This window comes from Zalophus californianus, chromosome 4 (assembly GCF_009762305.2).
Source record: "Zalophus californianus isolate mZalCal1 chromosome 4, mZalCal1.pri.v2, whole genome shotgun sequence".
Classification (NCBI taxonomy): Eukaryota; Metazoa; Chordata; class Mammalia; order Carnivora; family Otariidae; genus Zalophus; species Zalophus californianus.
The window spans coordinates 171,209,491-171,236,810 of NC_045598.1; the positions used below are offsets into that span (position 1 = coordinate 171,209,491).

At 34.7% G+C, this 27,320-nt stretch overlaps 1 protein-coding gene across 7 annotated transcripts in view; it reads right to left on the minus strand.

The window, feature by feature from the left end:
* TAF2 (TATA-box binding protein associated factor 2) overlaps positions 1 to 27,320 on the minus strand; it is an 83,096-nt gene that overhangs the window by 9,872 nt on the left and 45,904 nt on the right. For 2 of the 7 annotated variants that reach the window (XM_027581847.2, XM_027581848.2), the window contains exons 19-27: positions 26,803 to 26,996; positions 25,814 to 25,953; positions 23,006 to 23,075; positions 16,067 to 16,176; positions 6,577 to 6,806; positions 5,428 to 5,541; positions 5,126 to 5,281; positions 4,530 to 4,635; positions 1,673 to 1,795 (exon numbers count right to left, since the gene is read on the minus strand). In XM_027581847.2, coding sequence (XP_027437648.1) covers positions 1,673 to 1,795; positions 4,530 to 4,635; positions 5,126 to 5,281; positions 5,428 to 5,541; positions 6,577 to 6,806; positions 16,067 to 16,176; positions 23,006 to 23,075; positions 25,814 to 25,953; positions 26,803 to 26,996 — 1,243 coding nt within the window. Of the gene's footprint in view, positions 1 to 1,672; positions 1,796 to 4,529; positions 4,636 to 5,125; positions 5,282 to 5,427; positions 5,542 to 6,576; positions 6,807 to 16,066; positions 16,177 to 23,005; positions 23,076 to 25,813; positions 25,954 to 26,802; positions 26,997 to 27,320 lie in introns of those variants that run through there. The other 5 variants (XM_027581849.2, XM_027581855.2, XM_027581860.2 and 2 more) reach the window with 3 other exon arrangements.

Sequence of the window (27,320 nt, forward strand, 5' to 3'; positions counted from 1 at the left end):
TGGTATACATTTTGCCTCATGACTTAAAGGGTCCTAGCAACCAAAGCTAACATTTTAATACTTTCCTATTCCCCACCATTAGCCCTGTATCTCCTCCCCATTCTTCCCACATGATGTCATGAAAACTACAAGACTGTAAAGAGAGATTCCACAAAAAAGTAAAGATGGGTTTTTTAAAGCAATATGGCACTATGATACAAAGGCACATCAGTGGGCACAAAAAGGTGTTAATAACTCCATAGGTTAGTGTGCCACATCACAAAGAAAAACCAAACATATTCAGATTCTTTTCTGGAATAGGAATTCATGCACAGGCAGAAGCACCACTCTCAAACTATATCAAGAGGTCTGAAATACCCTGAGCTTTATCGTTTTTAAAAATGTGGCAAATTTTTCAAATGTAGTAAAATTTTAATAAGTATAATGGTAATAAAGCGAAATTACACAAACATTAAAAATAAAACCAAGAGAATATAAAACTGGCAAGGCCAAGATATGTCAAAATTCACTTATCAAAGTAAGTGATAAGGTCTCCAGCCGATCTCCTTCTGAAATAAATTCCGTATGAATCTATTTCAGTAAATGCACAGAGCAGCACACAGAGAGATATAAAAAAGCAACAGTCTGGGGTCTCAATACCAAAATATTCTGAGATGTTGCTTTAGTTTGAATTAATCACAGTTGATCCTTAAGCTCCTCAAATCAATAAACAGTTACTCTTTTGTTTGTATCATAAAAACATGGTTTATATAAGCAAAATCCATCTGTTGGAATCTTAAAATCTAACTCATGACTTTTGGAAAAACTATTCTTTAATATTTTGCTTATGTATCTTGTTTTTTATTCCCTGTTCCTCCAGAACTTGAGGACTGAATCTTTGTTCAATAGCAATGAATGCTTACTCGTTATCTAGATTACAATCATTTTTTTTGTAAGCAGCTAAGTGGAAGACAATATAAAATAGAACAGGTAACAAACACATCTGAACTGAATTATTTTTCATAAACTTAAGCCCAATTAATATTTAATAATTGAAAAGACAGAATATCTGTTTTCTAGTATGGCATCTAGTCTTCAGGACTGACCATGGATGACCAATTGTAAAACTTTCAGGGGGAGAGGGAACGGAGAAATAAGTGGTTGACTTTCACATTTTGTGAAAGTATGAAAGGTGCAGATTTGATAGTGTCTACTGAAGTTGGCATTTTTAATGTTGTAATATTTTAAGAAAAATCACTGCAAGAAAAGAGCAATAATGGGTATTTTTAAATGGCATAATGAGGGATGATTTTTTCCCCTTTCTACTCTTTTTCTCATTTCCAAGTTTTATATAATAGGAATACATTATTTTCAAATAGTAAAAAGTCTAGTTTAAAATATTCTTAGGGGCACCTAGATGGCTCAGCTAGTTAAACATCCAACTCAGCTTAGGTCTTGATCTCAGGGTTGTGAGTTCAAGCCCCACATTGGGCTCCATGCATGGAGAGAGCAGAGCCTACTTAAAACTATATAAATAAAATATTCTTTGTTAGATAATATAAAGTCAATGTGTTGCAAGAAAAGCAAGTCTCTAGATCGATATTTTTCATGTATTTTTTTAAGTTGATAAACTTTATAAAGTTTGTAGATTTGTTCTTGAGCAAAATAATAATAATATTAATAATCATTTCACCTGTTCCCTTCCGTGCAAGTTCCATACTCCACTGGGGTTTCGTGGTGGGTGTGCCATCACAGCCTGATGAGTGTTGGGGTATTAAAACAGATCGGGAGCTAGCTGGCCGATATTTAGAGAGCCCTAAAATGCCAAAGAAGAGGGAAAAGAGGTATTTATTTCTTGGTTTACCAAAAGAAGAAAAAAGCCTGACATGTTTTCATAATTTAACCTTAAAACCAGAAGCAGTTCAATAGTAAAATAGAATTCTAATAATAAAAAGAATACTACTAACTACTAAAGATCCCATTTGTTTTTAATCCTTTGTTATGGTTCCTATATGCTTAAGTCTAAAAACAACACACATTCAAGAAAGACAGTAAAGTGTGACTGGCCTGCTAAATATATAAACTGGATTCCATATTTGAGATAGAAACCATATTTTATATTATGTATGTGGAATTTTGCATATAGTAAAGTTTTCCTGCTTCCCCAAAAATTTGCTAATAAATTCCATTATAATACTTGTTCAACAAATAGGTCAAAATAATTTAGGGGTTACCGAAGATATTTCTTTTTTTTTTTTTTTAAAGACTTCATTTATTTATTTGACAGAGAAATAGAGAGCACAAGTGGGCAGAGAAGCAGGCAGAGGGAGAGGGAGAAGCAGGCTTCCTGCAGAGCAGGGAGCCCGATACGGGGCTCGATCCCAGGACCCTGGGATCATGACCTGAGCCGAAGGCAGACGCTTAATGAATGAGCCACCCAGGCGCCCTACGGAAGATATTTAAAACAGGAAATGTTTTGATGGCATAATGTGAACAACATTGAAGGAGCTATCAGGAGACCTAGGTTCTGATTCCAAATTATCAACAAACTAGATAATCCAGGTGAGACATGCAGCTCATCGTGTCTCAATTTCTTCATTTGTCAAATGGAAAAGTGGTCATTCTAGCCCTGAGTTGGCTATTGAGTGTGTCATTCAGGGCAAGTGACCTAATCTCTCTCTTCAGTTTACTTATCTGTAAAATGGATTGACCAGATAAATAATTGTTAAGATCTCTTACAATTAGAAAAGTCAAAGAATTCATGACCTTTCAGTTTTCAAATGTATCTTAGGCTCATAGTCTACCTGAAGCCAGCTCTCAAATTCTACTAGCTTATCCTAGATTACTAAATAATGAAAAATAATTTAGGTCTCAAAACTAAAATTTAATAAAAAGCAGACCAAGGTGGGTAAGGGCAACTCTGTACAAATATAACAAGTTTAAAAGAAAGGGGGAAAAAAAAGAAAAAGAAAAAATATCATTCAAATGTAAAAGTCATAAAAGACAACCAGTATAGGGTATAGATAAATACTCCCTTTTTTTCCAATAAAAAGAAAACAGGAACAGTACCCAGGGAAAAAAAAGAAAGAAAGAAAAGAAAAATAGTCATATTCCCAATAAAAAATGCATATAAAGTAAACTTGAGGGTGCCTGGCTGGTTCAGTCAGTAAAGCATGTGACTCGATCTTGGTAACGTGAGTTCAAGCCCACGTTGGGCATAAAGATTACCTAAAAAAAAAAGTAAACTAAACTTGATTTATCATTTATAATTAATAAGTATCTTTTAAGTTATTACACTGGTACTATGCATACAATAATAAAGGATAAATGAAAATTAATAAATTACATCTTACACATCAACGTGGATGAACTTTAGTAGAAGCATAATGTTGACTGAAAAAAGTAAGTCCTACTGGTATCATACCATTTTCATAAAATTAAAAAACAAGTGCAAGGAAACCCTGTACTTATGTGATACAATATAAAGAAAAGCAAGAGAATAAGAAAAACTAAAAAAGGAAACTGAAGATAGTATTTACTTGTAGTGCAAAAGCAGGTGAACAGAACCAGGAAGGGGCACAGAGGGAAGGACCCTGGCATGGAGCCTACAACAGAGTGGAGGTTAGAGTGGAGAGCAGGTTCACCAATATTTGTTTTATTACTATATTTCACACCTTACATGCAAGTTACATCAATGTTTCATCCCTGAAAATTATAAAATGGTGATGACATAACCTAGGTATTAACTCTTCAAAAAGCATTATGGCATAATATTTCAAGAACTGTGAAAATCTTCTGAAGGTAAATATCTCATGATACAGTTTAAATTAATCTTTTCAGCAATAATATATCTTGGGAAATTTACCCTAAGAACATAATTTGACAAAAAAGAAACAAAAGCTTTTGTATAAAGATATGCAGTGCAGAATTACCTGTCATAAATACTTGAAACAACCTAAATACCTACCAACAAGGAAAAGTAAGGTATATTACAGTATATCAACTCAATACTGTCTCAGGTACTATTTTCAAAAGGAAAGATCATGATGTTTGAGAGATGCATGCAAAAATCTATGATATAGTATTATATGAAACAGGCAGGCAAAAAGAGAAAGCTGTGTTATGGGGCATTAACTTCAAAGTTTAAAATTATGGTTCCATTATTAAAAAGAAAATAGATCTAGTATTTTATTTTGAGGTTATTTGGAGGTTAAGTCTATTACAAAACAAAAGGAAAAAAAACAAACCAAAAAACCCCTTAAAGCTACTGGTAGGAATCTGTTGAATGAATTTAAAAAAAAAAACAAACCCAGAAGTATGCCAAATACTTAAAAAAGGACCAAAATAAAACACAATTTTAAAAAATCCTTTTTAAAAATTTATTCCTTTGCTAATATGCAATATAATCTGATACAATCTAGTATTTTATACTAGCTAGCTACTTTTCAACTTTATAGTTGTTCACTTGTAAATAAAGCAACAGGCCTTAAAACAGTAATACCATGAGAACTTTCTTCATCACCTCCCGATGGGCTGTACACTAGTCTTACCTGGAGTCGATGGCCTTTCAAGCATGTTCAAATGATGGGAAATAAACGCCTGGCTATCATGAACAGTGTCCATGTCAATTTCCTCCTCATCTTGAGAATTGGAAAACTAAAACACATACATAAAAACAAAGGAGAAAAAGAGCCATTACATCGCTTTATATTTGGATCTTAGCTCTTAGGAAAGGTAGCAGACAGGCCACAGAACATATACCCCCACATCTTAAAAGGAAAAGTAGTTTTTTCTCAAAAAGTACTAAGAGTAAGAAAATATTAAATGGTCCAGCCACCAAAAGAAGCTGAATGGATATTACTGAAAATGAAATAGCAACTAGAATCTACTCCTAGATTGTTGTGGGGAGAGGGAGTGAGCCGTGGTAGACCACACACACATAGTTCCTCCCCCAAACAGAGAAGAAGTATGTGACAATAGAAGTTAAATAATCAGATGGAAAATCTTAAATGACATTTGGGTTCTTTTATGATTCAGTCTGCCCCATCTGTTCCTGCTAAGGAAAAACCAATGGAAGTATTCAAAAAGATTTACAAGAAGGTGAATATCCTACACTATTAATACAGGTTTAACCTGTATTTCTTACTCTGATTTTGAGTTTGACTTTACTGCTATCCTCATTCTTCTCCAGTATTTGACCAGGTTCTAGTGGGGACCCCAGTGGTGTATCAGCCTTCCTCTTCACTCCCTGCTGATGAGCTGACATATTACATGATGCTTCCTTGGCAAGGTGATCATCTTCCTGCGGCAATATTCAAGATCAAAATTAGATTTCTGAAGACAAGTACCTCATATTATAGCTGAACACTAACAGCTACAGCAACCATGCAGATTAGAACATGCCCAGTGCCTAAAAATTATCAGCAATGGGCTGAAAATAAACTTCACCTTTTCCTGTCTGCTGGTCTTTTTTGGGGGAGGTGGGAGGTATATAAGCGAACTTCTAGAGCTTTCCCAAAAGAATGTATCTTTTGGTATCATTTTCTCCTCTTCTCCTGAAGACTCCAAGAATGAATGTGAATAAGTTAACATATATGGGCAAGAATCAGAAACATAATTTATTTGTATAAGTTTGTAAATATTCAGATTTGAAAGAGCACATTAATGAGACTCTTTTTTTTCCTATGGAAAGATCATCTTACTTCTTTATAACCCAAACTCTAGGATACATTTCAAATTTACAACAAATATGTACAACTGTATTCCAGAAAATCTACGTGAATAAACAAATTTAAAATAACTATCACTAACTAGCATAAAGAAAATTTCAGTTTTCAAGTGTCAAAACACCAGTAGGGAATTGCCAGGCAAGTAATCTGGTCTAAATATTGGCGAAAAATGAAGCATGAGTTATTGGGGACATTTTGTTATTAATATGAAAATAATTTCTGGAAAACTTTCCTTGAATTACAGTAAAATGATTGCTATGTATACTAAAGGTCTTTCTACAAAAAGTCTGGTAATTTTCTAATGCATAGCTAGAAATAAAAGCTTTTTAAAAGGCAAACACAGACACACATACATAAATAAAAATGTAATACATCATCTCCTCCCAAATCAGCAGCTTACTCATTTACCTGACCATTCATGTTATTTATTTAATTCAACAAGCATTTGCCAGGCACTTATCATATGCTTAGAATTGTGCTACTAAGTATGACAGAGAGTAGCCAAAAAAAAAAGTCAGGGCCCCTATGTTCAAATAGTTTGCCAACAACATATACAGACAAGATTAAATATTCATTTCAATTTTCTACTACTCAAGGAAGAAATTCAACACTCAAGTACAAAAACACCATGTCATAACAAAAGGGGTAAATGGACTGGGAGCACATTATTTGTCATGTGCAGCTATGTAGTTTGTCAGGAACACTTTCTAAACTGTAAAGTGCTAAACTACTGTCAGCTAGCCATTTTTTTAAGTGGCACATGAAACTTTTAGTGGCTTTAAAATCCTCCAGTCAAAAACAGCAATTCTCTTCTCTAGATAGCTCTATATAATAAAACTACATCTTCTGTAATGCATGTGATTCTTACAGGGTTCTGAAATCCAACTAGCTGTGCGTGACTACTTGGATTAATCGCAGCTTCTTGGTTGCCTGCTATGGCCTCTGGAATTATGGTCGGATTCAAGACAGCTTTTTTCTCTTTTAGATTAAGAACCAACCCAAGCTCTGGTAAGGGCAAGCAGGAAGGTCTACTGAGGCCAAAAAGTGTGAAGTACAAGTCCACAGCACCACACCGTAACCTCCAGTCATGTGAAGTTCCTAAGAATAATAAAGAAATAAGTCAGTATGTACATTTATCCATAAATTTTGAACTGCTCCAGAACCTATACAGAGGGAAAGGATTATGATGTCAAGGGGCCATCTAATGACCTAGGCTCCACTGGCAAACCCCCTACTCTAAAGATGCATCTTAACATAGATATTTAGAAATTGTTATGGAAACAGTAAATGCTTTCTTTAAAATATATATATATATGTATATATTTGAGAAAGAGCAAGAATACACACACATATGTAGGGGGGTGAGGGAAGGAGAGGGCGAGGGAGAGAGCATCTCAAGCTGATTGCGGAGCCAACATGGAGCTCGATCTAGGCACCCTGAGATCATGACTTGAGCTGAAATTGAGAGTCGGAGGCTTAACCACCTGAGCCACCCAGGCACCCCTGGAAGCAGTAAATGTCAGTGAATGAACTAATGAATTCTGTAATTTGAAAAAATGTTATCATTATGCCATTTTTTTTAAAGATTTATTTTAGAGAGAGAGAAAGACTGAGAGTGCTAGTGAGTGTGTGAGTAGGAGGAGGAGCAAGAGGGAGAGAAGCAGACTCCCTACTGAGTGTGGAACCTGACCAGGGGACTCCATCTCATGACCCTGAGAGATCATGACCTGAGCTGAAAGCAAGAGTAAGATGCTTAACCAACTGAGCCCACCCAGGCACTCCAATTACACCACTTCTTAGCAAATGAATATTAAACATCCACTAAAAATCTAATATTCCCAAAACAGTATTTTTTCTGCCTTTAAATCTTCCTTTTAATTCCTCCTCCTTGGTAACTACTCCACATTCATTCTCTGTTCATCTTGTCCTATTTTCTTCTTGAATAGCCCATTAGGAAGACAGCACTCCATGAGCCTTTATGAACCCTACCACTTGAAACAAATCTCCTGTCAAATTTATTATTTTCAGGTTTTAAATATGGTAAGAAACTCTACAACTACTCAAAATAACACGATTAAAAACTTTTATTGAAGAGGAGGAAAATGTTTTTGTTAAATGGCTATATATTTGTGTTGCTCTAGTAGGTATTTATTTAAAAAATAAAAATTAAAGGAAAAAGCAAACCCCAGAGATAGCAAAAGCCGGTAAAACACACACTGACCAGAAGACGACTGTGTAGAAATTAGGTTTAAAGTATTTGAGAGACAAGAGGCAAGTTCTTTCAATTTCTCTGATGAATCTCAGTCTTTTTTATCTCCAAAATAAGGGTTTTGACCTTATACCTTATCCCATATCAACAGCAGGTCAGAGAGCACATCAATACGAGTTCTTTCTCACTTTCCCTTTTTTCCCCAACAGAGCACTCTAGGTAGATACTGCCATCAAATGGAACTGTCTGACAGGATGAAATCTGTCATCTAGGATTAGAGAATTGCTATGATTTCTAGGCAGAATTTAAAATGATGTATAGAACTTAAAATGAATGAAAAGTAACATGTAAATTCTTCTGGGTAAGAAAAATCCTACAAATACTTAATTTTGATCAGTAACTGTGATTTCAAAAGAGGACCATAATGTTTAAAAAGGAGAAACAAAAGGGAAAGAAGTTGCTACAGCAAATTTTAGACAGCATAAATATTAAGCTTTGCGGTTTTCAACAAGTATGAGAATGGGTAAATAAACTGCCATCAATCAAGTAGTGATTCTGAGGAGACTTACCCCAACAGATAAGTAAATATGACATATATTTTATGCAAAGGAAATTCACAGGAATTATAATTTCACAGAGTTCATACTATACACACTACACTGTACTAGGCACCTTCCATGCCATGAACCAGCTATCATCGATCCTATCTGAGACATCTTCAGCTTGGCTACTGTGTGAGAAGGTAACAGATACACAGCATTGTTAAAAGCAAAAGAAGGCAAGAGCTCCTGAGGAGAATGAGGTTTTTTTTTTTTTTACAGTTTTTATTTATTTATTTGACAGAGAGAGACACATGGAGAGAGGAAACACAAGCAGGGGGAGTGGGAGTGGGAGAGGGAGAGACGGACTCCCCACCGAGCAGGGAGCCCGACGTGGGGCTCGATCCCAGGACCCTGGGATCACGACCCGAGCCGAAGGCAGACACTTAACCGACTGAGCCACCCAGGTGCCCGAGAATGAGGTTTTTATCATAAAAACTACAGAGAAACTAGACACGGAAAGAACAGTACAGACTGAAAAGTAAGGACTGTATGCTGGAAATCCATTTCCTTCTCTGGAATATGCAGATCTGGACATTTTAATCGTCTAACATTGCTTAATTTTTTGTAGGCATCCATTATTCTCCTCCTCGAAGCATTTTACACATATAGGTTCCACAAAGGACAGGTATCAGATTCCTGAGCCTTTTATTACAAAGGCTGGATGGGCTCAAACCTCTGAGGGAAGGGAAGGAAGCCTGCCAGAGCAGTTAGCACTATCTACTCATGGGCATCACAAGAAAAGAAGTGAACCTTAGGCATTTTATCAGTAAAGAAAACTGGAACAGTTTAGGGTACATTTACACTGGAAGAAAACTTAGCCTTGAAGATCAATATCACCTAATTACGTCTGCAGCAAATAACCATCCTGAACTATGCTGTAGATGACATCAAAACCAGTCAGGCAATTGAGTGTGAATTCCTCAAAGTTTTAAAAAAAGTTATTAGCAAATGGAAAATGTACATTTTGATGAACTAGGGTTTTTTTTAAGTCAGCTTAAAGATGATCAAGCAGCACAGTGAAGGCTGCTAAATGCACTGAACCCCTAAAATAAGAATTTTGATACTTTTTATTTTTATGTGGGCTTTCTGGTTTGTTTTTTTAAGTTTAATCTATTTCAGAGAGAGAGAGAGAGGGAGGGAGGAAGAGCACGTGCATGGGCGCAAGACTGAGGGGAGGGGCAGAGGGAAAGGGAGATTCTCTGCTGAGCAGGGAGGCCAGTGCAGGGCTTGATCCCAGGACCCTGAGATCATGACCTGAGCCGAAGGCAGACACTTCACCAACTGAGTCACCTAGGTGCCCCATGGTTTGGTTTGTTTTTTGTTTTTTGAAGATTTTGATAGATCTTCAATTTGAATGGAGGAATGGATACTGTTTTGTTCCTGAAGGAAATTATTGACAGTATGTCTTCCCTCAAAGAAATGTAGGGCTGATTTAAGATGGAGCTAAAAAATGAAGAGCAGTATTTCCTATAAAATTACAAAAGAAAAAAAAAAATCGAAGCTCCACTACATTTCAAAATCATGGAACAAAATCTTAATATGGTTGTCATTATTTACAATGCAATTAAGTTGAATGGCATAGTGGGGAAAACACTTCTGCTAAATAACCAGTTAGCTCTGTGATTTTGGGGAAGTCAGGTGCCTGGGCCCTAAAATGAGAACACGGATCTGAGATGATGCTTAAGATCCCCTCAGGTCAAAAATTCTATGATTTCAAATCAATCAATTCCATTAATGAGAGGCCCTGAAACAGCTCCTGATTTCTACCCTCAGTTACAGCATTTTGAAGACCCTCTTCTAGCTTAAATGATCCCAGTCACCTAAGTGGCAAGGAATGCTCATAATATATGAAAAATAAAACAGATCTTATTCGCTCCTCTCAGGTCAAATGCTGTCCATCCTGTCTCACTAGCAGTTATACTTTGGGACGCACCTTGCTTACTTGGAACAGAAGAGCAACACTCATGAAGAAAGTAGGAAACCCAGTACTGATGTTCTCTACTCAAATCACAAAATATCTAAAGACAAACCCCCTAAATAGCAAATCTGATACTAAAAAGATCTCTTCGTTTTTTGAAGTAATTGCTACTAAAGCTGATCAAGCCAAAAAACTGCTAAGAGAGGTCCTTTTGAAAGCCACTGTTTCCAGGACATTTTTCAACAAACCCAGCATTTCTTATTGATGACAGAAGCTTGTAAATCTGAACAGAGTTGAGTCAGGCAAATAAGAACTGCCATAGGGCAGTTCTGTCCTGATCTCTCTGTGCGTATTACACTAAGTACAAACATTTCACTCATATCCATGTGTGTGTACATGTATGTAATTTCCTACAAAAAAGGTATTAATATGTTTTCATTTTCTTTTTTTTTTTAAAGATTTTGTTTATTTATTTGAGAGAGAGAATGAGAGAGAGAGAGAGTACATGAGATGGGGGAAGGTCAGAGGGAGAAGCAGACCCGCCGAGCAGGAAGCCCGATGCGGGACTTGATCCCGGGACTCCAGGATCATGACCCGAGCCGAAGGCAGTCGCCCAACCAACTGAGCCACCCAGGCGCCCCAATATGTTTTCATTTTCTTGACCATTTTTCTTCCTAAAAAGGAGTGTTCGGGGGAAGGAAACCAGAAGGTCAGAACTTTGAAATCTTCTGATGTTAATATCAAAGTTGTCTATTTTCTTAGTCTGAAATGTGACAAATTCCACCAAGCTGAATTAGTTTTCTTTCATTCTACCCCCTATAGTTGTACACTTCAAATACTAAAAAGTATGATGTAAACAGCCATCAATGTCCTGAGCAATTTCATAAATGTTTTCCTGTCATCCTTACAGTAATTGCCAAACACTGAAGAGCAACTTGGGAGTAATGGCTAAGATTTCTTTCACAATGATATACAATCTCTTCAATGCAGGCCTCTATCTTGAGAAATGAAAAAACACTATTAATCAGGTAAGACTTGAGAAAGTACTTACGTTTTAAATAAAATGCAAAGCACCAATAATAAACTCCAAGTCCTAAGTTCTTAATTTTTAAATGTATTTTTTAAAAATTATTGTCATGTTGGTCTATAATCCAGTATCTTACATAAAGCTATAAAAGGTAGGATTCTCATATGTTCTGAATTTTTAAATATTTTTCTTTGGGAAAGGAAAATCATTTCTTTCAGTGTGGAAAAAATATATATACAGCTAACAGAAGAGAGCCAGGTCGTAACTCCACCTGTTCCTCATTGTATACATGATAAAATGCAAACTCCTGATCTATTTTTCCAGATAACACTATTTGTCAAACACCCTTTCAAAACTTGAGGCTTTTTCATCTAATTCTCTTACCTAAAGTGTCTTTCTCCTGGGCAAACTCTTCCATTCCTTAAGAGCTAGCTCAAATGTCACCACAGCACAAACATTCTGCCACTCCAGGCAGGGTTCGTGGTTCTATTCTTCAGATTTCTAGAGTACTTTGCTCTTTTATTTCAGCAACTATCTATTTGTATTAAATTCTTACACACACAAAACATAGTATAGTGGTATACTGGAGGTGCTCAAGAAATAAATGGTGAATAAATGAATACTTGAAGCTTTAAAAAGAACTATGAACAATGTGATTAAAAATAAACCTATTTATTTAAGATTCTTATGCAACTAGGGACAAAGACCATATGATGTGAAAGCAGTTTCTCTTTAAAAATGTTTATTCTTTCTGAGCATTATTCTTTAAAAGCTATATGAGAACTACAACATTTTGGCGGACAACTGAGGAAATGTGGTTATGAGATATATACTGGAGTAGGGCATGTTAACAATATTGAGGATATGTAGGAGGATGTCCTTATTCTCAGGAATAAGTATTTTGGGAAAAGTACCATGATGCAGTTTACTTTCAAACAATTCAGGAAAAAAAAAAGAGGTATGTATACACAAAGAAAGAGAGGGAAAAGTACATATGGTAAAAAGTTAACTAGTGAACCAAGATGAAAATACATGGTCATTCACCGAACTGTTCTTAAAATTTTTCTAAGCTTTGAAAATTTTAAAAACAAAATGTTGGGGAGTAAAAGTTATGTGGGAAAATTAAGGAATGGGGTAAGATATCTAATATCTGTACATATACGTACATCCATATATAGCTGTGTATATGTGTAAGTGTTTTCAAAACAAAACCAGTTGGGATGATACCAGAATAGCAACCCAGAACTTAAAGATGAGTGGAGTTACCACACACCAGGCAGAGAGCAGAGACCAGGCAGTCCTAGGATCTCAACGGTAGAAGTCTGGGAAACTTCCTTCTGGTATATGGCCATTAGGATGACTCAGTTTCCAAGAGCCCCTAGTTTCTTTACCTCTCAGCTCTAAATACCCCTGGTATATTTCTAAAAAGAGTATTATTAACATTCATTAATGATATATGAATTTCAAAAGAACATGAATATAATTTCATGTAATTAGTTCATTTGTCTTACTCTCAAATTAATTTCAATTTTTGAAATCCTAATGTTATGTATCCTACCACAACTACTCTCTTATTGAGAAGTTTCTGAAACCAGCTAAGCCAACTTTGATTCTTCAAAAGCAGCTGATGACCACCTAAGATGATCTTTTCTTAACTGCTATGATACTGTCTCTCTATACTATTTCAAATGGGTTCAACAAACTTTGTAACTATGCAAAGTCAACACATCTCAAATCCACTTGGGAATAGGACAGAAATAAATGAATATAATTAAATCCCTATTGTCCACAGTTTATTTGTTCTCCATATGTAAATCAAGACAATGTTTATCTCAGGGGCGCCTGGGTGGCTCTGTTGGTTAAGCAACTGCCTTCGGCTCAGGCCATGATCTCAGGTCCTGGGATCGAGCCCCGCATCAGGCTCCTTGCTCAGAGGGGAGCCTGCTTCTCCCTCCCCCTCTACCTGCTACTCCACCTGCTTGTGCTCTAATAAATAAATAAAAAATCTTAAAAAAAAAAAAAAAGACAATGTTTATCTCAAATGACCAGATGACCAAGGAGTCCCAATAGGGAGCGAGGGGCAGACAGAGTTCAGTAGGATTAAGGGACTTAGATGATGTTCTAGTTCCTTTTGTTATAAGTGAATTCTCATTACCATTTCTTTTTTTTTTCTTAAAAATAATCACAAGAAGATATACAGTAATGTGAAAAATTATCATGATAAAATGCTGTTTAATACCTTCATTTCAACTACAACTATGTACATACAATTTTTTCCCGTAAAGGCCAAATATACTTAAATGTTAATAGTGGGGAATGTAATAAAATTATGTAATATTTTCTGTTTTGGTTCAGATAAAACTCTGTAACATGATTATATTGACATTATCATTTTATAAAAAGAAACTTTAAAAATTATGGGGAGCCTGGCTGACTCAGCTGGTGGAGCATATGACTCTTGATCTTGGGGTTGTGAGTTCGAGCCTTACACTGAGTTTAGAGATTACTTAAAAAAAAAAACTAAAAAAAAAAAATTTAAACAACAAAAAAAAGGTATTGTCTTAAATCAGATTCATTCATGTATCCCAAAGGTTCAGGAGTGGAAGGGAAATGAGCAATCCTCTAACCAATTTCCCCTAATGTCCAATGTCCTCTGAAAACATTAAAAACAAAACAAAACAAAAAACTATTCCCAACTATTCACGCCACTCCCACTGTTCATATTGCTCCCATTTACTTATAACTCCGAAGAGCTGAGCAATAAACTGTTTACAACTACAGATCTGTTTTGTTTAGAGAACTGCCACAGGGAATTCCAAATCAAAGCAACAACTGTACTTTATACTGAACACTATCAAAATTAAATACTAAAACGTCAGAGCTTGAATTTATATAGTCAATCAGAGCTTGAATTTATATAACCACAACTTTCCAATGGGTTTCAAATGTCTTACAGAAATTGTTCCATTAATCTTAAACACATATTCTGTTCAAGAAATCTTCCCTAGAAGGTGATAAGAGATTCTTTGTAATTCATTATGCTTTCCTCAAAGTTATAATCCATCCCAGTCATGGAATCATGCATTCTTGTTAAGAATATATTCAACACAGTATAGTTTGTGCCACATATTAACTATTAAATGATCCTTTACAAGTTCCTGAACTTGTGTATTCATTCCCCAGATCTAAATGACAGTAATCATAACATCCTTCAAGGTACCACAAGTAGCAAAATATAAAACATTATGTAAACAGCAGCAATCATTCTTCTAGGGATTAGGGAAACCATTAGAAAAATAATTTAGCTTTATCAGTAGAAACTGGTTTAATGTGTTTTCTGAATACTTTGAGGACAAGGGCCATACTACTGTAATTCAATTTGATACCTGCTATGGTGCTTTTACTTGGTGTGCTGCACTATGATTATGAAACCAAGGGACAGAGTTATACAATTACTTAACATCACAATGCTAGTAAATAAAATAATTAAAAAAAATTTTTTTTTAAAGAATCAGAACTTGGTATTTAGTTATGATTTAGTGAAGTGGCCACCAATGAAACAAACATTTTCTAAATTATTTAGTTATTGTCTAAATAAACAAGTTATTTTCTAATATTCTAGAGAATATTAGAGTAACATACATATTGGAATGAACAGCAACTGCTCTCTCACCATCTACCCAGCACAGTTTATCTTTAAGTAAAATAAATTTACCTTTTAATTGAATTTTAAATCCAAACCGGTATTATAATTTCAACACATCAGATACATAAGGCAAATTTTCTTTAAACATTTACAAGTCAATTGGAAAAGACCAAAAATTCAATTAAATAAAAATGGCAAAGAATATGAATGACCTACCAAAAAGGAACTACAGGTAGCTCAAGTACATGAGAAGCAAAATGATATCATTACTCTGTTAGTTTAACATTTTGGGCACTTAATATGAACTAGGTACTGTGCTTTACAGATAGTAACTCAAGTGAATTTTCAGTTTGCAGAGGCAGGTATCATCAGGAGATACACAGGCTTAGAAAAGTTACACCTCATAAATTATTCAGCTGGGACCTGACCCTCATCCAACTGGTTCCAGAGCCTATACAAAGGAGCACTGGGCTATCCTGCCTCTTGACCTCATCCAAATACAGTGAATTCAAACTGTGAATGAGATACCATGGTCTCCACTGTGCAGAACAGTAACAACATTCACTGCTCCTGAAAGGATCCACAGGAAACTGGCTACCCCTGGGAAAGGCCACCAGGCAGCAAGGGAAAACAGGTGAGAAGATATAGTTTTCAACTCCTTATAATCTTCTGAAATAGAAATAACAATAATAGTTTGCAGGTCTATATTTATAGCTCCTTAGACATGTGGAATACTTCCACATAAATTAATATTTTTGTTTCCTCAACCACCTTGTGAGGCAAAGTGAGTGAATATATCCTTAGTCAATGTCACCACACTCACCACTGTGAAGGCAGATGTAATAGGTATCCTTCTTAAAAAAAAAAATAAAATATTAACCATAGTTCTTTAAGTACTGAAAACTTGCTGCAAAATGAAAATACCCCAATAATAAAATTTTTTAAAAAATTCTTACCAGAATTCATAAGTTTCCAAAGTTGATCTACCAAGGCTTCATTGCATAACGGAGACTCCATGTTCTTAGTAAATGGTGGGTTCTTCGTCAACATGTTTAGAATCTTATGTCTGAAAGATAAAGAAAAAACTTCCGCCGACCATGAAGTAAAAACATTTGAAAATTATCTATAGTAACTCCTTCCTATTTTATCATCTCTTCTTAGATTTATTTTTGTGTTTAAGTTTAAGTTCAAAAGACATTATTTTACACATCCTAAATATTTACTATGGTTTTTTCACTAGAAAGGTTCTGGTGGGTTTGTTCTTTTCTAAAATTACCTTAGTGTATAAGGAGGTCCTTTAAAACCTGACTCTATGTATTCCTAACCAATCTTTCTCATTCCATTTCTAAAATGAACATTTTATTCTCCTTAGAAAAATTTTTAAAGAAAGGCTGGTCAGTAAATACAAAAATCTTAAAATGGGGCAAAAAAAAAAAAAAAATTACATATGAAGAACAAGTCTACGTTGAGGTAATAAAATGAATATAGACTTCATTATTATAGTATCTTTGTAAAGCATAGAAATGTGCAGAAGCTTTTAAAATATGGAGACCCAAAAAAAAAGGTTTCCTCAAAATGAGCCGAAGTTTAGAGGAGTTAATTAGTGAAAGGATCCTCATGTTGGGTAACAATTAAAGTTTGCTACTGGGAGTTATCCCCTGTGAGAGGCCAGCTGAACACTCATGGAGTCTTCTAAAAATAGGGCAGTGTGACCAAAACAACATCTGAAAACGAAAATGTCCAACGCTATGAGTAGGAGACGCCAAGAGAAAGAGGATAGAAAAAGAAAAGGAACAGCAAGTAAGCAATGGCGGCAGTCTAACACTGAGCGCAACGATAAGAGCCAGGCCCAGGCCTAAGAGATGCAAGACCACACAGTAATGGAACGCTTGGATACAAATGGAGGAGACACTTACATTGTAATTACAAATGACTAACCTGAAAGGTGAACCCAAGGCAGTTTTTATATTTAATTGTTGGTGGTAAGGCATCAGACTGGATTTATACTTGAAAAAGACATGGAAAGAAAGTGGAACTACTAGGTTGCAGATTAAGATACTTAACCACTTTTGGCTTCAATTTTATGTCTGTAAAACTGAAAGATGTGCTCTCACTTTAATATCCTCTTGTGCTTTGATATTTTAAGACCGTATAAAAGACTACTGAAAAGCTATGAGAACAAAAAGTGGAGTTATAGATGCAATTTACAGATAGGGATTATGAAAGGGGATACATAGCTTCATGCATATTTCATATGCGTATTTTCATAACTTTATAAATAAACACAATTCCTGTCCTTAAGGAACTCAAAATCTATCTGTAAGAATAGATCAATATTACAGGTAAACAATCTTTAAAAATATGGACAAGTTTGTTCTTTAGAGCAGGTTAATGTTGTTATACTTTAAGTTTGCATTAATTAGAAAACTTAAGTTTCTATTCGGCTGCTTTCCCAGTTACCCCAAATACCAAAGTGGTAGGTGTGCCAATGAACTGTAAAGAGTGAAACTGAGGATATCTTTGAAATGATCACTGAAAGAGCAATAGTGATCAGTACATGTATTATTACTATCAAATTAAACATTGCTTCAAAACTTCTGTTTTCCTCTAAAGTTTAGATGATAGAAGATAGGATTTTATAAAGAAATACTTATAAATGACTAAACACCCAAAGTGATACTCAGAGGAGATGAAGTTTAAGGGAAGACAATGAGAATCTCATGCTTAAATTTACAGAGATTAAACATAAAAATTCAGAATAAGCATATGCTTCACACAACTGGAACAGACCTAAAGCAAATCCTGAGAAAGTCATAGGTTTATAAGTTTGCTGCTGCATCACATTATTTCCCTAAACAGTTGAGAATTTTCTTGGTGGGCAAGTCCAATCTATTGTCAATCACTTATCAATAAGAAACTCAAATCAAAACCAAAAACATGCTCAAAATCTCTCATGAGAAAAAGCACAGGATGTATGTGTGTCTCTTGAGGGACGGATACACTGTGATCATATGTATGCTTCATTCCAAAACCAAAATATAATTTCATGTCATCTTTAAAACAATCCTATCCATTTTAAAGAATATAATTAACAGTTCTTCCTATCAATATAAAAAGTATATTCATGGGCAGAAATGACTGGAAAGCAATAATCTAAAATGTTAAGTATTTCTGGGTAAAATAATTACAGGCTATTTAAGTTTTCTTCTTAATGTAATTTTGCATTTTTCCAAATTTATATGAGTATTTTAAAATGTCATGCCCAGTGATGAATCACTAAATTCTACCCCTGAAACCAATACTACACTATATGTTAACGAATTTGAATTTAAATAAAATCTTGAAAAAAAGGAAAAGAAAAAAGTTATGCCAACTGAAACTATAATTTTCAAAAATGTAAATTTCATTTTAGTTCAAAAATAAAACACCTAGATTTAATTAATTAAAAACTACGCACCTAGTTTTTTTTTCCTTTTTTTAAAATTCATTTGAGAGAGAGAGAAAAACAGCATGAGAGGGGAGAAGGTCAGAGGGAGAAGCAGGCTCCCCACTGAGCCGGGAGCCTGATGTGGGACTCGATCCCAGGACTCTGGGATCATGACCCAAGCTGAAGGCAGCTGCTTAACCAGTGGAGCCACCCGGGCGCCCCGTCCTTTTTTTAGATTATTTATCTTATCAGACATGTAAAATGAACAGCAAACTTTATGAAAAAAAGCGTTAGTAATCGGTCAGGTGATTATACAGGTTAATTAAAGTGCATTTATTTAGTTTAAATTCTCAAGATACCTTAATGAAGAATTAATCTATAATCTGAAAATCTTCTATTGAGAGAAAACTACACATATAAAGTGGACAACCCTATTACCATATTTAAAACATCAAGCCAACATGAAAGACTGAGAACTTCCCCAACATTTCAAAATAAACACCTTAAAGCTTTTTTCTGTATACAGTTCTGAACAGAGAGATAATATCATTTCTCTTTAACATATGAAAGAAGTTAAACATACATATGATTAGAAAAAAAGCCATACATATGATTAGAGGAAAAAGGAAAAAATTGCATCCAATCACTCATTTCACATGTATTGAACCAACTATATATAAGGCACTATGCTATATTCCAGACACTGACAAAAAGGAAACATGGTCCCTATCTTTTTGGAACTTATATTCCCATGGGGGAGACAAAGATAATCAAATAGTTCCAGCTATAAAATTAATACTTCTAATATAGGAGATATTTCTTTACTTAAGTATAGGAAGAACTGTAGGGTTTTTATGGGCAATTATGACTTCAGGGACATGATCTAGTATAGGGAATTAAGGAAGCATCCTTGCAGAAACGATTTTCAAGTTTAGCATTCCTTGATGCTTTCATCAAGGAATAATTACAGGTAATTTGGGTTTTTTCTCCCCCAGACTTTAAGGTTTCACCCTAAAATTCTTCAGCTTTATCTAACTCTATCAAAATCAATAATTCTGATATATATCATAATAAACACAGAAAGAGAAAAGAGAGAAAGAAAAAGAGAAAATCCTCATATATTTTTAAATTTTAAGTCTTATGGGGTGCCTGGGTGGCTCAGTTGGTTGAGCGTCCAACTCTTGATTTCAGCTCAGGTCATGATCTCATGGGTCGTGACATCGAGCCCTGCATCAGTTGTCAGTCTCCACACTCAGCAGGGAGTCTCCTTGGTGATTCTCTCCCTCTGCCCCTCCCCTTCACTCTCTCTTTCTGTGTCTCTCTCTCTCAAATAAATAAGTCTTTAAAAAAAAATTTAGTGGGCGCCTGGGTGGCTCAGTTGGTTAAGCGACTGCCTTCGGCTCAGGTCATGATCCTGGAGTCCCGGGATCGAGTCCTGCATCGGGCTCCCTGCTCAGCAGGGAGTCTGCTTCTCCCTCTGACCCTCTCCCCTCTCGTGCTCGCTCTCATTCTCTCTCTCTCAAATAAATAAAATCTTTAAAATAAATAAATAAATAAATAAAATAAAATAAAAAAAAATTTAGTTCTTATTGAAGACCATTTCATCATTAGGAGTTTAAAGATCAACCAAGGGCCATAAAAATAAAATGCTTGTGTCTGGGGTAGGAGAGAGTAATGCCACTGATTTTAAGACATATACCAAATGTTTATCCATCTTAAAGACTAAGAATTCTATCCAATCAATAAAGTGGAATATGGCAGATCTGTATTGTAGTTACTTAATGAGTTTAAGAAAAAGTAATAGAACAGATTGGTGGTTGCACGGAAAAGGGGGGCAAAATGAATGCAGCAGGTCAAAGAGTACAAAACTACAATTATAAGTCACAGGGATGTGATGTACAACATGGTGACAATAGTTAATAATACTGTGCTGCATATTTGAAAGTTATTAAGAGAACAGATCATAAAAGTTCTCAACACAAGAAAAAAAGTGTGTAACTATGTATGGGGAGGATGTTAACTGAACTTACTGTGGTGACAATTTCTCAATATATGCTAATATTGAATCACTGTGTTGTATACCTAAAACTAACATAATGTTTTATGTCAATTATACCTAAAAGGAAAAGGGAGAAAAAGTAATGATGGGAACACAGAGAAAAGGACAGAGCTCCTATTCAAAGTATTAAAAGCAAAGAAGAAACACAAAAATATGGACAGATGTGCCAAGATACTAAGAAATATGCAGATACATTAACTGTTATGTGGTAACACTTCTTTTTTGTCTTGACAATTAACATTAAAGATTTTTAAAGACATGCCGAATTTTTTAACTATGAATGAACCTATGGGCTAGATGATATTAAGTACAGACTAAGAGTTTCCCTACTGATGATATAAATGAATCATATCAATTAAGAAGAAAAGTGTCAAATATAATCATGAACTATGTCTTTAAATAGATTTTCAGTTCAATTATAAATAACAGTGCTCTTGAAATTTGAATGCTTTTAATAGTTCCACAACAGAATTTCAAAAAAAAATCATTTAGACTGTACAGTATGTAATTTAGAAATATAGAAACTTCAAATATTATATAGTACTATAATCTGCTAAAATCGTCTTCAAAACAGTTCCATGATCTCAGAAATACATGCCTTAACATTAGTTCTGATGCTGTGAACTGAAAACATAAATGAATACATGATACACTTTGTTTATACTGTATTTATAATTTCTGTTCCTACTTGCTATCAGTAGGATCTTATAAACTTTCAAATGCATGAACTCTGTCATGTAAGAGATGAAGGTGGTTTCCTGCCTATCCTCTTATCTGATGATTATGAGATTTTTGTCAATGTTAACCTTACCTTTAGTACACATCAATCACAAAGAAAAATTATTTAAAATATACACACAAGTCAAAGAGTACAAAAGGAACTTTTGTACTCTGTACAGATCAGGAACTTATGAAATAATAACAGCAAAACTTTATACAAAGATACGCATATAACAAGCATCATTTGAAACACTGAAATGGGGGCGCCTGGGTGGCTCAGTCTTAGGTAAGTGTCTACCTTCGGCGCAGGTCATGATCTCAGGGTCCTGTGATCGAGCCCCACATCGGGCTCCCTGCTCAGCGGGGTGTCTGCTTGCCCCTCACCCTCTGCCCCTCACCTTGCTCATGCTCTCTCGCTCTGCTCTCTCAAATAAATAAAATCTTTAAAAAAAAATAAAGATAAAAAAAAACAATGAAATGGTTAGAGTTGAAAGACAGACAGACATAAAACACTGAAATAATAAGGTCACTTAACCAAGAGCTCACTGCTACAACCAACCCAAAAAACTACCGTTGGTCAAAGACAATGTCTTTAATCTCTTATGTGGACTCCTCATGTCCAGATGCATTTCAGTAAAGTTAGAAGCAGTTTGCCTGTATGTCTTTTCAGAAGAAAAGAACCATCTGTCAACTTATGTGTCAGGTTGAGTAAGACAATTAACATCTCTAGGTTTATGTTCTTGTTTCTAGTGGGCATAACTATAAGTTACTTCCCACAATTCAAATTTTATTTTATGAAGTCATAATCTTAAAACAAATGAACAAAAATTTAAGTGTCTCATATATACAAAGAAAGGAAGACAGAAAAGGTCAAATATTTAATCCTATTCAAATACACTATGAACATCCTACTTTGCAAAAGAAAGCAACAGAAATGAAGACTAGAAGAAATACAAAAATGAAAACTGTTACTAAGTCAGAACTGGGATTTTCTTCTATTTTTGCTTATTTTCTAAATTTTAAATCTTACATTACACTTTTTAAATCCTAAGTCTATGGATTAAAAATGAGATTTTATAGGAGATAGAAAGGAACAAATGGGATACACCAAGACATTTCTCTCAATGACTTTTAATGTAGACTGAATCAATCAATACAGGTATTATAAATTTGGATATATAAGAGATGGCCCATGTACACTACAAACTGTTATGTAAGCTTTTCTTTAAATTACAATAGAAGTCGTACATAAAATTGCGGGGAATAAACTTTGCTTATTAACAATGTATTTTTTAAAATGTCTTTCCAAAGGTATACACAATTTTTTTAAAGAATTTATTTATTAGAGAGAGAAAGAGAGAGTGTGCATGCGCACATGTACACACGCAGAAGCTGGGCGGCAGGGCAGAGGGAGAGGGAGAAGCTGACTCCCTGCTGAGCAGGGAGCCTGATGCGCTGGCTCCATCCCAGGACCCTGAGATCATGACCTGAGCCCAAGGCAGACGCTCAACTGACTGAGCCACCCAGGCATACTCCATTTTTTAAAAAGCACCCTAAAAAGGACATTAATAAATGTATAACATGTTCCTCTATTTTTAAAAATAATAAAAACTTGTTCCATGTATAATCTTCCCAACTTCTTCAGTTTATTTTAGGACTTGCAAAATCAAATTTAGCACAAAAACTAACCTTACATAGGGTACAGGATCATTCTGAATCATATTAAGTAGCCATTGCAGTTCTTCATAACTCCTGTCCACTGAAAATAAAGAAATATATTTGTTTTTAACTGTAACAGATGAAATAAGGAGTGATAAGGAAAGATTTACACTTAATATTTAGGGCTATGCCTTAGCTGTATTTCAAATCAGAGCTGAAGGCTGTAGACAACTTCTTACATTTTTTTATGGACTAGGCCACTTTGTAAACTTCACTGGTATTGTGCTGTATATAGCCAAAAAATAAAACAGGACCAAGTGCCTATTTTTCAGTAATGCTCAAGTCAATGACAAATAGAACATAAAGGAAATTATAATTTATTAGGAGCCCTAAATTAGAGATGAGTAACTCTAAATGGACAAAATATATTTAAATAAAATTGTGTTCTAGATGCTTAAATCAAATTAATAGGAAAATCTGATACCCACTGGTATCTCAACTATATTAGAGTATGCAATAGAAATACTGTTTTTACCGAAGTGGTTTCTTTCATTTTAAGAGTAAAGAACAGTCTTAACTTTTCAACATAACATAACATAGTGCTATAAATATAAATAATCTGGATAAAACCACTCATTAGCAATTTCCATTCACCTTTTCAACAAGTTATGCTTCTATGATTTGAAAAGCTTTATTATCAGAATTTTATTTCTGATATCTTCCATTTTTTCACTTTCTAATGATCTAGAATTATAGATAATACCGAAGCACCTCTCAATTATACTTATTAGCATTCTTTTGGAAATCATAATATCAGCATTCTATTTCATTTCAGGTAATATTAATTCATGAAATCTTAGTATTTATGTGACAGTAAACATCATTCATGTATCTTGGGAAAGAAGGTTGAGAATACTGGCATATTTGTTAAATCTCAGGATGTCTAGATTTCACAAATTGGTAAATTGTCAAAACAAAACAGGAGACTGATAGATTACATTTTTTTACTTGACAAAAAATCTATTAAAAAAAAATCACTATTTTCACCGCCATTTCTTAAGAGAAAGAATTATTGTTACCCTCAATAAAAAGAACAAATGACAATCCTTTCTAAACTTAGGCCAACATATATAATATACACACTATTTTGTTCTTACCTTTTATAATTTCTGACTATACATACACATACTTCTATTGAAATTTACCAAAAAAATGATAAAGATTTCAGTAATTTCCTCTAACATGTAAAAATTAACCAGTATCTATTAAAGAACTTCCCTCACTCCTTCCTCTTTCCATAGTCAGAAGTATAACATACTCTAATCTCTTCACTCTTCCCATATTTTGGCACGATAATCTGAAATTCTCTAGGCAAATTAAATATTTCTTATATTTGCATATTATTTTTTTAAAGATTTTATTTATTTGAGAGAGAGACAGAGCATGAATGGGGGAGGGACAAAGGGAGGAGAGTGGAAGCAGGCTCCCTGCTGAACGAGGAGCCCGACTTGGGCCTTGATCCCAGGTCCCTGTGATCACAACCTGAGCTGAAGTCAGACGCTCAACCAACTGAGCCACTGAGGCACCCCTGTATATTATAAAGAATTATTTTTGAGAGGTACCTGGGTGGTGCAGTCAGTTACGCCTCCGACTCTTGGTTTTGGCTCAGGTCATGGTCTCAGGGTCGTGAGAATGAGCCTGCATGGGGTTCCTGCCCAATGTGGAGTCTGCTCAGCGTGAAATCTGCTTAAGATGCTCTCTTCCTCTGCCCATCGCCCCACCTCTGCACGTGCGTGCTCCCTCTCTCAAAGAAATAAAATCTTTTTTAAAAGAAGAATTATTTTTGAAGTTTGCATTAAATTTTATAACCATGTTATTAACAAATATTTAAGCTTAGTTGTTTTTTGGGGTTTTTTTGGTTTTTTTTTTACAGGCACAGTCACTCATCACTAGGTCTTTCAATTCACACTTTCATCAATCTTGAGTTATTATTTGATTCACTTCTAGGTCAGCTGAAAATTCTTTGGGAATTCTGTTTTAAAGAATGTTCCACAGGAGATGTATTTCTAAATTTTTAAGGCTACATGAGTGACAACCTGGCAAAAAAGAGAAGGTAGGATTGCAGTTTTCCCTAAACATTACATTAGCCATTTGTTCACTGTCTTTTGAACTCTTCATATTCTGAAGAAGTCACAGGCCACAGGCCACATTATTCTTTTATCCTGTGTAATAACTGGGTTCCTTAACCTTAAAATTTTAAATTTTATCAGACTCTAGCTTAAGAAGTTTCATTTTACTCTTTTGCTTTTCTTCTACCTGCTTTATTCTTCTTGACTGATTCTTAATATTTTCATCTCTATATTTTTCTGCCCTGTATTTCTTTAAATGTTTTGAATATATAATATTTTCTTAGCCATTTTTTGGTCTTACTTTTCTTCAACTTCAAAAAACCTTTTCTAATCCCCCCTACTGAGGCTCCCGTGTATATATCTCACTTTACTTTCAGAAACAAATTTTTGAAAGGTACAAAATGTTTTCTTGAGTCCTCAGTTAGAAATTTCTCAAAAATCTTCTTCCAGTTTTAATAACATGTAATTAAAGCTATGGAGTAATACACTGACTCCTTAGAAAGACCAAAGATACCTAGCTCTAATTTTATTCTTTTCCCTCACTTATTCTTATACAAGTTCTACATTTACCAAAATTCTTTCTAAAGAATTTAAAATTTAAATCTCTATTTTTGTTTGCAATAGGAAACCCCAAAAACTGAGACGGCCTTAAATATTTAGTAAACATTTCCTTCTAAAATGACAAGAGCAAATGCTTATAAAGCATTACCTTTAGTATAATCAACAACTGCTTCCAAAGCTGCTATCCTAATGTCCACAAAGTGGCCATACTCTGCATAAGATTTAAAAAGAGCTGGATCACTTGGCACATGTCCATTCTTCTGAAGCACTCGTATGGCTCTCAAACAACTAGGAAAAAGAGTATTTACAGTGAAATTTTTTTTTTTTTAAGATTTTATTTATTTGACAGAGAGAGACACAGTGAGAGCAGGAACGCAAGCAAGGGGAGTGGGTGAGGGAGAAGTAGGCTTCCTGCCGAGCAGGGAGTGCGATGCGGGGCTTGATCTCAGAACCCTGGGATCGTGACCTGAGCCGAAGGCAGACGCTTAACGACTGAGCCATCCAAGCGCCCCTACAGTTAAATATTTCTATAAAAACATTTTGAATCAAACTTGCTTCCCAGGCATCAGGAATCAATCTGTAACAGCAAACTGAAAAACTGATGTGATCTGAATCATCTTTTAATTTTGTAACATTAATAACATTAATTTTTTGCAATAATTTAGTCAATAATGTGCACGGAAAATGAGAACTGGTGATATCTGAACCACTCGATCAACTTTTTGTTAGCAAACCCCTAAAGAAATAGAAGTTTTTGATAGCCATATACAAACAAGTTGATAGAAGTGAAGTCATCTAAGTAAGAAGCTTAATAATACAGAGAAATTTATACTATATCCAATGGGATAAAAACATTTTGCAGACATCAAAAATGTTTATGAAGAACTTCTGATGACATGAGAAAGCATTTATGATCTAAGCAGAATACAAAAATTTATGTATATGATATATATCACATAATTAAAAATGTATTTAGTTACAAGAGGAAAAAATTTAGAAGGCCATTCTCTAAAATAGTAAAAATATATCTGTGATGGTACAATGATATAAGATTTTCATTTTCTTTTACTTTACTATATTTCCTATAATTAGAATAATTTCTATTATAATTATAAAAGCAAGTAACTTTTACCATACCTGACAGTGATGGTGTGTCTATAACTTGGAAGAAGTTTTTCCATATTCAAAAACCTGGTGATTTCTTCAAGAATGAGTCGCACATCTGGATTTAAGTTGTCCAAAGTTCGAACTTCATTATTCACACTGACTGCAGGCGTAACAGAGTTGGCAAGGGCATCAATCATTTCAGCACGATAATAGTTATCTGAAAACTAAGCCAAAAATAATCACGAGAAACAAAATTCACACTTCTGTTCAAAAATTAATAAAATATTTATAACTTCAAAACATTATCTGAAAACATAAGCAAGTTCCCTGGTAATTATTTAACTATGTCTTTTGTGTAGTTATACATTGGGAAAAAGAGTGAGAGAGACTTACTAATTAGTAATACATTAGTTTACTCAACTAGTATCTACTGCATGTGAGAGTAACCTACTTAGATTCTTCTCAAAGGAAGACCACAGGCCACAAATCCTGCTGGTAACACAGAGCTCGAAATCAGCTATTTAGCTCTACACTCACATATAAATTTA